Genomic DNA, 12,032 nt, shown 5'->3' with positions numbered 1-12,032 from the left:
CTGGGAACCTATCTCCAAAATAAGTCATGAGGTGTATGCAAATATTCCAAACTCACAAAAATATCTAAATGCCAAAACTTTCTGATCCTATGCATTTCTGATAGAGGATACTTAAACTGCGTAATAACTGACCTTGCTATTGATGGCATTGGTTTTGCTATAGCTATTGCTATTGCTATGGTGTGAAGTCGGTCTATCTTTAGGCTGGATGGTGGCTATTGCCTCCTCTATCCCACCACTATTATCTCAGAAAAGCTTTTCTGTGAACAAGCTCTCTATTCCTTCTCTGTTAAAAATACTCCTTAGTCTTCCTTATCTTACCAACATTTTTTTCTTAACCTTACAGCCCATTGGCATTATTGTTCTTTCTAGGTTCATTGGTCATGACACAACCAGGTAATAGTTAAATCCCTAGAATTTTAGCTCTGGTATTATACATAAAAAAGCCATTTATATATCATTTCCCTGAAAACAATTAAGATTGCTAATACTTCTGTTGTTTTTTTTTTTTTTTTTAAGATTTATTTGTTTTATTTTAAATGTATGAATATTTTACCTGCTTGTGTGTATGGGCACCAATATGGATGCTTGCTACTTGCAGATTATAAAGGAGTGTTGATTCTCATAAACTGGAGTTACAGATGTTTGTGAGGCACCATAGGGGTACTAAGAACCAAAGCCAGGTTCCCTGCAAGAGAAACAAGTGGTCTTAACTAATGAGGCCCCTCCCCAGTCTCTTAATAAATATTTCACACTTAACAAAAGAACAGAAGAACAGACAATATAAAAGGACTTACTATCAAGTATCATTAGATTGAAAACATATTTGAAAGATCTTTTTTAAAAAAAAAAGTCAATAAAAAAAGATCCTTGACCTTAAAACTTCAAAACCAACAGTTAGACTAATGGCTAGTTTCACCAAAGCAAATGGGTGATATTTTCAATGTGTCAAAAAGACCAATTGTTAATTTAGAATTTTGTGCTCTCTGAAAATACCTTGGAAGAATAAATGAAGGTATTTTCATATGGCCAAAGATGGTCACTCATGTGTACTTGCTCTTCTCTGCCCCACACCAGGGTTTTCCTGCTGGGAGATCTCTCATATTTCTCTGATAGCTTCATTCACAGAGTAAAATTGATTCGTATTTTAATGAGTTACCAGTGGCTATGAGAAAAGATAAACATTATTTTACTAACAGTTTTCTTTTCACCCTCAACTTAACTGGATAGCTACTCCTAGCCATATGTATTATCCCTTCATAGTTATGGTAATGCCATGATAACTGAGATTTAAAATAATATACTATCAAGTTGCATTCCAAAAGGGACTAGGGCTTACACACATACATTATACAGAAATCTTAGCTACAAATCTTTCAAAAGAACAAATATTTAAAATGATATATTGCCTTATTATTCTCTTAAAATATTGTCAGAAAAAAGTGTGTAAAATTAATTGAAGGCCTGAAACTCTTATCTGAAAAATGAAAGCTATTTTTTTTGATTCACAAATGGTATGATGCTCAGTTACAAATATAAATCCATTTTGACCCAAGTCAACTCAAGTCAGATGACATATAAGCAAATGTCTGGAATCCTTAGACCCTTTGCTGAATTTTAAAGTATTTTCTAGAACTTGTCATGTAGCCACTGTTGTAAAAAAAAAAAAAAAAAAAAAAAAAAAAAAAAAAAAAAAAAAAAAAAACTAGCATTCTGTGAATTTGTCTTTCCCCTTAAACGATACTAAAACTTCTTTCTTTTTTTCCCCCATCACTTCTTCTCTGGCTTCCTCTCCAAATCTGCTGGTGTTTCTAACCCCTTTATGGTGGGTGTGGTCCTCTCCATCAGCCATGTGGGTAGTTGAACCAAACTCTCCTACCTGCCTCTCTGCTGCCTTGCCTGCCAAGAGACACTCCCAGGAATCCAGGTTGGTTGTGGGGCTTGGGGTCCAGGGGATTGCAATGCCAGGCCATGATCAGGGTCTTCTACATTCCAGTATCCATGAGCCCCTGGGATACATGGTTGAATGTTTTGACCCTGATGTTCTAGACTTACTGCTTGATGGCACAGTTGTGGAAATGCAAACCGTGGCATGCACCTGGCATCTTATTTATTGTCGCATTTAACCCTTGTGTTCTACCCCTTCAGTGCCCTGCCCTCTTCCAGCTTAAAAGGCTCTAAGGCATTAAGAGATATTTCAATGTCATGAACTCCTGTGTTCCATCCCTTCAGTGCCCTCCTGCCTTCTTGTCTCTCAAATATTTGGAGCTATTTCAATATCATTAGACATGTGGTAAAAACTTTACATAGTCAGAACTTTGTGTTGCAAATCTTAAAATCAGGCTTGGTTTCTACTGCATTTTCATGGAAGTCCAGACCCATTGATGTGCTTACTGATGCCTAGCATCCAATCTGATTCCAACCACCAAGGTAACTTCTCATGCCAATCCTTATTCCCAGTCTGCATTGCTGTTCTCTAGACCCAAAAGTTCAAAACAGTAAGAAGATCCCATTAAAAATAGTTCCTACACAGCTGGAAATCATACAAGGACAGACACAGACAGGAGTCTAGGCAAGACCATAGACTAGGGGGAGCAGGTTCTTCTAGACTCAACTCCTTGAGTAATGAAGTGAGCAAACACTGAGTCTGTGACTCTGTATTTTTATGATGATCACAGGCCAGTAGCAAGCACTCTGCAGGAATACCAGGACAACTGTAAAAATCCTATTGCAATGAGTAAAACAGGTACTCAATGAAGTGTGTTTACTTTTCACAGAGGTTGCCTTCCTTTCATTCACAATGGCTATTATAAAGTGATTGACATCAGCCCCATTTAGCAGGGGAGAGCTGAACAAGATTAAATGTCATTCCCAAGGTCAAAACAATGAAAGCCAGTTGGGAACCCAATTCAAGTTTTTAAACCACTATGCGGCAAGGTTCTACACTCCACAAAGAAGCAATGTTCAAATCTGACTCATTGAAATGAACTGTGAATCTTTTCCTGTATAAGACTTTAACATGTGGATAATTTTATATTTTATTCCTACACTCCTAAAAGCTTCAAAAACTGTCATTAGGACTTACAGACATTTTACATGGTCTAAAATAAATAAACTATTGAATTTTAGAAATGTAAATGTTTCATTTGGGGTACATGTAGATTATTAGTATGTATCTGATACATTCATTGACACTCATATTTTAGTAGTATCAGCTCTCATATACAAAAAAATAAACAGAAATTAAGACTTTGTTCTTAATATTCAACTTGAAGAGATCCTTAATGCAATTTCATAATTGAATCTATCACATTTATAGAAGGATGCCTAGTTAGGGGCACTGTTATCTTTTGTGGAGTCTCATTGTGAGTCAGGTACCCTTTCCATATCAAGAACTAAATAATACATTGAAAGATAAAGCATAGCAGTTCTAACTTACTCCCACTGAAGTTGTAAACTTCTCTTAGGTACAAATGCTGTACCTTAAAGAGAAGTTGGCATGTATTAAGGTTGAGAGGTAAAGATATATTTACTGAATCATGATTTCTTTATGGATAGTTTTGTCCTGGAGATGGGAAAATGATTGCTTATTCTAGCTATGATAAGTTACAAAGCCTTCTGTTAAGATGACGAAAAGATCCCATTTGCATTCCAACAGTATTTCAAAGTTCTTGATTCCAAAACTCAGAGCAAAGTAAGACACAATCCGGGAACACATGGCTTTATAAACTGAAAATCTGTGGCTAGGTAGTGTAGAATTGAATAGAAATAACACAAGAGAATTCAGAGCTTTGAAAGTGCCCCATGTAACACCATAATAGTGAACGCATGTCATTCTTCCAAATCCATAGAATTTACAGCACAAAATATGAACCCGAATGCCGACTGTGTACTTGGGGTGATAATGACATGCTTTTGGAGGTATGTTTGTCAGTGGTAATAAGCAGCAGAGCAACCTGGTAGAGCATGTTGGTGACGATGTGTGCAGAAGGTAAGGGGCCTATGGACACCTTTGTAACTTACTCTGAAACATGCTAGGACCTGAAGCACTTTAGATAAATAAAATTATTTTGGGAAAGATGTAAACCAAAAACTTTTCTGGTTCAAAAAGCATAAACAAAACAAAACAAAAGTTCAAGGGAAGAAAATACAAGAAGAATAATATGTCTGGGATACTTGTTATCTTCAGTAAAATAATTAAGTACTTTACATCAGTACTTACACTAAAATGAATATAACAGCTGATACTACTAAAATATTACATTCAGAAATTACTGTCTGCTATAGGCCAATTTACCCACCTCCTAGTATTTTTTATGGATATACTCTTTCTGTTTTCAAGTACTGGAAACTAATTCAACTGTGCAGAGAAAACTGGCTCCTAATCTGTGGGTTCTGTTTATACTTTTACTGTTTTTGAAATATCCCTCCTCTGTTATAAGTTTGTTTTCCTATTTGTACCTTTTTTGAGATTTAACAAACTGTGCTTTTTACAGTCATTAAATGAAAGTGCATTTGTAAGGAGGGGGTGAGTTACTTGAGTTTTAAGGAGTAAACCATAACTGTAATAACAGGCACATTTTTCAAAGAAAATCATTAAATGCTAATATGCATGCCAAAGTCTGATGCAGAACCACCTGCCCAAGGTTATTCCCCAGCCTTTTTTAAGATCTGTTCTAAATCATTCCAAAGTGCTATTCTAATACTTCCTGATAACCTTCCCACATGCTTTGGTTATTTTTATAAAATATTCTCATGTACCCAATAAAGAGTTCAGTTCAAGTCCTGAGCTCATAAAGATAATGAAAAAAAAATGAAACCATTCAGATTGGTAACCTTATGTATTATGATGCACATCTTTAAAAAATCCTTTTATTTGTGACATGGTATTATTTTACACAGTACCAGAAATGCCACCCAGGAGACTCTGAGAGCTTCTCCTGTCTCATTGTTCACTGTGAAGCAGTCCATGTAATTCTCTGGGTTTAACTTTATTCCATTACTCATTGACATAGACAACTATGATTCAATCCAGAAATCTCAGGAGGGAGATGCAAGAGGCAAGATGTAGATTCACAGACACTTACCTGGCATAACAGATTTCTCCCCAGCAACCCAGATGCTTTTGCTGGGGGGCACGGCTTTTGGCCTAAGGCAGGGCTTTGTTGGCTTTCCTGTTTCTTCCCATCGCTAGCCCATTTTCACTGTATTGAAATGCTCAAGATATATAGGGTATATCCGATTCCAACCACCATATATAGGTAATAATCAAGAATGGGTGAAATTTGGGGAAAAGCTTGATCAGGTTGCTTTCTAGAAAAGCCATGAATGCATACTTCCAGAAACAACATACCAATGCATATTGATCTTGGCATTGGATAGAGTAATAATTTTCATAATCTGAATGATCAAAAAATTATTTCTTTCCTTAGTTACCAACAAACATTTCCCAAAATTTATACTCCAGATCTAAAATCACTAGACACATTGGAGTGGCCCATATCTGTATTTTCCACCAACATACTTCCTGCCATTCCTCTTTTGCTCCCTGCAAGGCTCAGCCCATCCTGTTCCTTCTTTCCAGTAATATGACTCCCTTTCAGTTGGGAAACATGATGCTCATGTCTAATGAAGAAGCTTTTCTTCAGGAATCTCTGAAGAACAAACAGGAACACAGGACAAAAAAGCACAAGCTACCCTAGAAAAAAATTGTTACATATTCATTGAAATAATCTTATTGATATTTTTTGCAAGTTGAAGTAACAGTCTTTTTCATATGATAGAAAAAGCATTCTGTGCCTGAACAGGCCACATATTTTGTGTTCTTTTTATGGTCTTCATAAACTCATTGAATTTTCTTGTGGTCTTTGGACTTTCAAAGAACTTTGCGAGTCTTCATTTTGTGACATCATGATAATGCTCACAAATCTCCCTAAATACAGAAATGTCTGTTCTGAATATCTTGAAACCTCATGTTTAAAGACAAAACTAAATATGTGTGTATTTATTTTAGAAGTCTGCATATATTATATTTTCCAAATGTGTACAATCCTAACAAGGAGGCTTTTTGGAATAAACAAATCTTTAGGACTTATAGTGGCATCATTTCTCAGCTTCATATTGAGTACTTTTCACGCCATGTATGATGTTGCCATTTTACAGGAAATAATCTTGTAAAACCACCATAGTAGCCCATGGTGTCTACATTCCACAGTTGAGCAGAAAAACAACTTAATATTAGAGAGGTTTGAGTAACTCTTACAGCTAGATTTCTTGAACACTGGGGCTTTGGGAGCTGGCTACATTTGGTCTCACTTAACTTTGTCATAGAAACAAAAACTGAGAGGGATTGGTAGCAAGCACAGTAGAGAAGGATACGACAGTGTCAGGATTGGCAGAACAAATCTAGGGCTGTTATTTGACAGTGATGTAATATTAGGTTATATATTAATACTCAACTCCTTATCTACAGTGTAGGCATAACTTAGTAACTAAGTAAAACATACTACTGAGTGCAAATACTGCGGCATTAAACCATAGCAACCTTGGGAAAAATGAACGGGTGGTGAAGAATTGTAGAATCCAGAGCGGCTCTTGCCTAGGTAGTTTGATGGACTACTGAGCAGGAGGGAGCTGAGACAATGCCCATAACATGTTTCCTAAGTTCACCTGGACTAAAGTCTGATGTAGCTGAATGAAGCAACATACACAATAGCTCACCTGGACCAAGGTCTGATGTAGCTGAATGAAACTACCTACACAATATAGTTTATCTTTGCAGCTGAAACACCTTTTATTTTATTTTTTTTAAAGGTGATGTTCTTTTGGTATAACTATTCATATAATAAATAATCAAAAGTGGCATTCCTATATGAATACTTATTCATGAAAAATTAACTTACCAATAGTGACATGAATGTATTGTTTTAATGTTACTAGTTCATGTTTTTGTACATGTGATTGGTAGCCTGTATGTTTTGAAGGAATTTCCCCTATAGCCTTAGTTGGTACAGAAAGACACACAAGTATTTGTGTTTGCTGGCTGGATATGTTTCCATCCACCATGAGCAAGGTGTTACAGTTTCCAAATTACATCTTAGGATTTTGGTGAAGCCAAGACTGTGAAGCAACATTTAAAAAAAAATGAAATCTAAAAATCTACACAGTATTGAGTAAAGCCATGTGTATATTGCCTGTCATTTACAAAACCCAGTATCTGACACTGCTCTGCAAACATACATGCAAACATTGTGCTCTTCATCACTATGGACTGTCCATAATAGTATGAGACACCACAATCCTTTTCATATATGAACAATCACTGTTGGTTGTATTTCCTATTTAATCAATCATTTTGCCTAGTATCTAATTAAGATGTGTTTCCAGATTATTTATGGACATAGCTCCTAGATTTTTGAGACCTCCAAATAAAGAGCTTTAATTATACAATATTCAACATAATTCTTAGTATAAAAGACTTCAGTACAAATAGTACCAAAAACAGAGAAATTATTAGCTTTTGGCTTTGCAAATTATATTTCAGAGAAAGTAACAAGACTATAATCAGGCCTTTGTTCTTTGTTACTTAATCATGAAGATTGAATTAGAGAATAACTAATTTGTGGCCATCTTCTCTGCCAAGAACAACCCACTTGTTTTATGATTCATAGTGAAAGACCTCTTGTAGTCTTTTATTGTATTCACTAAGCACTGTACGAAGATGGTACCCAAGCTTGGGTCTGCAAGGACAGTCTGTGTGATCCAAGGACAAAAAAAATGGTAGGGAAGGGTCATCAACTATTTTTTATTCCCAAGGTAATGCCTTTCATTCTTTGATAATGCGTCACAGTGTTGTTATATTGTCTATACTTGCTTTGAAGTATAATAGTGACAACAGGTAGTGAGGTGTTTGTTTTCCACTCGCTTCTAAAATGTCTTCATGTAGGAACATCAAAGGATGGTCACATGATAGCATTGTTATCATTATTCTGCTGGTGTACAATATCAGAGGTCTACACTTCATTCCTCAGTTATTTGAAAACCTTTCAATGTTGGAACAAGAAAAATATAAGATGATCTCCAAATATGTTCAAGGTTGACTTATTGGTTCCTCTGATAAATTTTCTAAACTCTTAGTGCTCATGAGGACATAATAGGCATTTCAACCACAGTTGAATTGGTCAAGAATTCATTTGCATGGATATCTCCAAACTGGCAGGGGATAGGGCATACATATGGGCACAAAATTAAAATAAAAAGAACCTAGTATCTTGCCTACTTAATGCAACTAGAGAATACAGTGCAAAATGGAATTGTTTTTCTACCAGGTATCTGTTAAAGTTGGCAGTGTAGATTTTATGTAAGCTGTTACAATGGGTACAAGTGACATTAATACAGATCTAGACTTAACTTTGAATATACTAGGGAGAAATTTATAGACAAGAGGCAAGATGAAAGGATCGCCAAACAGGGAAGTGTTAAGAAGGCATATTAAGGTAGGGCAAGTCTGTGAAACTGAACTAAGTGTATTTCTTAACGACAGGCCAAGGACTGTATCAAGGGTGAGGAGATGAGAAAATTGGACAGACACTCAGTTTCAGAGGCTTGTTAAAATGTGGTAGAAAGTATATTGTTAATATAAGGTTCAGTAGACCAAGGTCCAGGCATAGCTGAAGAGGACACTCACAGAAGTCAGACAAAAAGCTTAGTGAAAGACCACAACCAAGTCTCAATCAAGAGGTGGCTCAGGAGAGAAATGCAAGAGACTAGCACATCATGCAATTTATACTACAAACTGGTTTTTGAAAGATTGACCTAAATGCCTGACCTGCACATAGCAGGTAAATCTCTTTGGATGAGGATAAACTAAGGACATTCAGTAGAGCAACCTTTCATTTTAAGCTGTGCAAGCACATATTTTAAATTCTTCTAAATAATTCACAATTGCAGTACTTTCTAAAATTGATAATAATGAGCGTATCTCAATTTTTCACTCAAGACCTCTTCAGATGGATCTGGGTCTTTTTTTCCAGTGTTGAGATGAAAGGATTTAGTATAGAACTCAAGAGTACACATCCTTGACAAGGGCTGACACAACCAAACAGAAAATGATAATCGCTCCTTTTTACCAAAAGCACCCTTTAAGTGGAGAGAAATCAAGACCAAACCTTATTTTTTATCATCTACTAAAAGTGTTTGACTTTACACTGTGTTTAGCAACAATAACAGCAGTTTTGTTTTTTTTTTTTTTTTTCATTAAAACTATCCTGGCAAATACTTTAAATTATCTTCTCAGATACAGCTTACCCTACCATCTGTCACTGCTGCTGAAAATTAAACAATGAATGCAAACACATGCTTGTGTCTAATCTTTTGAGGTTAACTGATTTCCCAGAAAGATGGGAACAAATAGCCTTAGCAATTGCTTGCTGCCTAGCATTATCCTGGGTCCTCTGTAGTTGCTACCCTTCTAAAACTCACATCCTAAATGGAGAGGCTGAGAAATATTTTCCATAGATCAGCCTTCTTGATGAGTACTGTAGCGGATGTGACTCAAGATGCTTCTGGGATACAGAGGACAGTGAGTATCTCACTTCATAGATTGTAGTGGGAATAGTAAGGAGTGTCAATGTGTTTGTGTGTTCATGGGAATTTGGGAGGGTGTCAGAGAGGAATTGTGCTCTCCACGATTGGTCAGGGGTGGGGTAGGAAGGAGAAACCTGAAGCAATTTATAAGCTGAGACACAATTGATAGAGGAGGGATTATTAATAAACGAGGGAGGTGTATTAGAAAGAATGTTTCTAGATGAAAAACATCATGTACAAAGGACCATGGCAAATTAGAATGCACATCACTTAGCATGACAGAAAAGTACTATTCAGACACTAGTGGTCATGGAAGTCACCTGACTTCAATGCAATTTTTTTTTATTCTAATTCAGAAGTTATAAGGAAGGACCCAAATTCCCAGGTCTCTAACAAGCCACAGTTTCATATATTGGTGCTAGCTCCTGAACCAAGTTTTAAGTAGGAATACATAGAGAACTTGGCTCTGGAGAAATCATGTGATCCTGGATGTTGGCCTCCTCCCTCACTCCACAGGAGTCAATGATACAGGCAGTGCAGTGATCCATAAACACCTCATTTGTTCACAAATGACTTTTTTTTCTGTAAAGAAGGCTTCTTGATGGAGGGGCAGCTTAAAATCACTGCTTTCCATCATACTTTGCTTTTATATCTTCTTTCCCATTTTATCTTCCTTCTCACTGAAACAGATTTTATAAGCTTCCACATGAAAATCAGCCTGGAAAGCTGACCTTCATAAATATTATCAAATCAAAGGAAAATGTCCCAGGGAAGACTTTACAGGCTTGCCCATTAGAGCTGGTTATAGAATTGTAACATGTATCTTGACAACAATTATTTTCATGTCAAGTAGAGTTCATATTAATAAACACATGAGTTTCATGTCACCACCATCTGGCACATCCTGCAGCATCCAAAGTTTTACCTCCCTGCGGACTAAGGACAAAATCTTTGTAAAAATTCAAACTCCCCATCTCTATCCCAAAATGTCATAGGACAGATAGAGACAACTGTAGAGTCACATACTGGAAATCCACACCATATAACATGATTCTGAAAGGCAAACATCCCTACATTTTTGTTGTGGATATTAAATATCATCAAAGTCCCATCTTTGGTGATTTGGGAGAAGGGGGATATATATATCTGCTTCCAATGTTGGTATGGTGAAGCTGCATAATGCTTGCCATTAGGTAATATACTACACTGACTCTATGATGTTACTCAATTTCTTTTTTTTTTAAATGTAATTCTCACAACAGTGATTAAATGTGTGTATACATAGTTAACTTATTTATTACTTCTATAAGCCTTACTTGAGCAAATGGAATGAGCCTAGTAGACAGGTAACAAGACTTAAATTCCTGTATGCATCTTTACATCCAGCTAGTGTGCCCCAGCAATAAAAGGAGACAGACTATCACCAGGAAATCTATGGACAGAGTTTCTATTTCTTCATTTTTAATGGATGAGTGAATGGTTCTAAAGCTTCTGAGCACTACACCAGGCTTTCTAAAGCCCAGTAGTAGATGCTTGGTGGGCAGCTACGTAGGCCTCACTCTTCTTCATTTCCACATCACCCTCTTGCTGACTTGGGGTCTAGTCAATTCTTTAAACCAGGTGAAGCTCCTTCTAGGGCATTTGGAGCTTTTGACTTGCTATTTCTACTGTGTCTCATCAGCAGTGAGTAGTCTGGAGTAACCTTTCCCAATTTTACTTCTCCACCCTTCTACTTCCAATTCCTCAGTTCCCTGATCCTGAAAAAAAAGATGTGAAATGTGCCCTAACTCTGGACCTAAGAATGATTGGTAGAAGTGATCCACTAGCTGACCAAAGCTACCTGGGGGAACAACAGCAACAGGACACAGGGGTATATTCTTCCTGAATCCCTCCCTGCCCATACAGCCTAAGTGACTCAGAAAAGGAATAAGGGATTATTTTCTGTAATCACAGACCAGGTGTGGTGGGCTAAGATTAGCTTAAGATGATGTCTGTCACGCGTTTTGTCACATGTCTATCAATAATTTGTTACCTATATTAGCCTAATATTCCTTCTTTGCATCTTTCTTCCCTCTTTTACTCTATTACTCCACATCGTCCATGACTATTCCTTTTCATTTACTTTTTCCTCTTACTTTTCCTTCCTTAAGCAAGGAAAATGTGGGTATTGCCCCTTCCTTTATATTGAGTTCACTGTAGTTCTCAAGGTATCAATTACTCAGAAAGTAACAAAATAAAAAGTTTGAACTCTGTGGAAACTTGGCTGGATCCTATGATTTGTCACAAATCACTATCATTTACTATAATCAGTGGAAATGCCAGCAGACTGCACTCATATCTTGATCTCCTAAAACTACTTTATAACCTGAAATGAGAGTTAGGATGCTGTTAAGAACATGCTGTTTATTTGAATTGATTTACTATTTTAAACTTTTTTTTAATTTTTC

The 12,032-nt window shown here is 36.5% G+C and overlaps 1 protein-coding gene across 3 annotated transcripts in view; it reads left to right on the top strand.

The window, feature by feature from the left end:
• LOC118573087 (SPHK1 interactor, AKAP domain containing) overlaps positions 1–12,032 on the top strand; it is a 162,072-nt gene that overhangs the window by 30,504 nt on the left and 119,536 nt on the right. For 2 of the 3 annotated variants that reach the window (XM_036173146.1, XM_036173143.1), the window contains exon 2: positions 1,849–1,927. The exons of the other annotated variant lie outside the window; for it this stretch is intronic. In XM_036173146.1, the coding sequence (XP_036029039.1) occupies positions 1,849–1,927 (79 nt within the window). The remainder of the gene's footprint in view (positions 1–1,848; positions 1,928–12,032) is intronic. 3 annotated transcript variants of the gene reach the window in all.

Source organism: Onychomys torridus, chromosome 23 (assembly GCF_903995425.1).
Source record: "Onychomys torridus chromosome 23, mOncTor1.1, whole genome shotgun sequence".
NCBI lineage: Eukaryota > Metazoa > Chordata > Mammalia > Rodentia > Cricetidae > Onychomys > Onychomys torridus.
The sequence above is the reverse complement of the archived record's forward strand: the minus strand, read 5'-3'. Positions and strand labels throughout refer to the sequence as shown.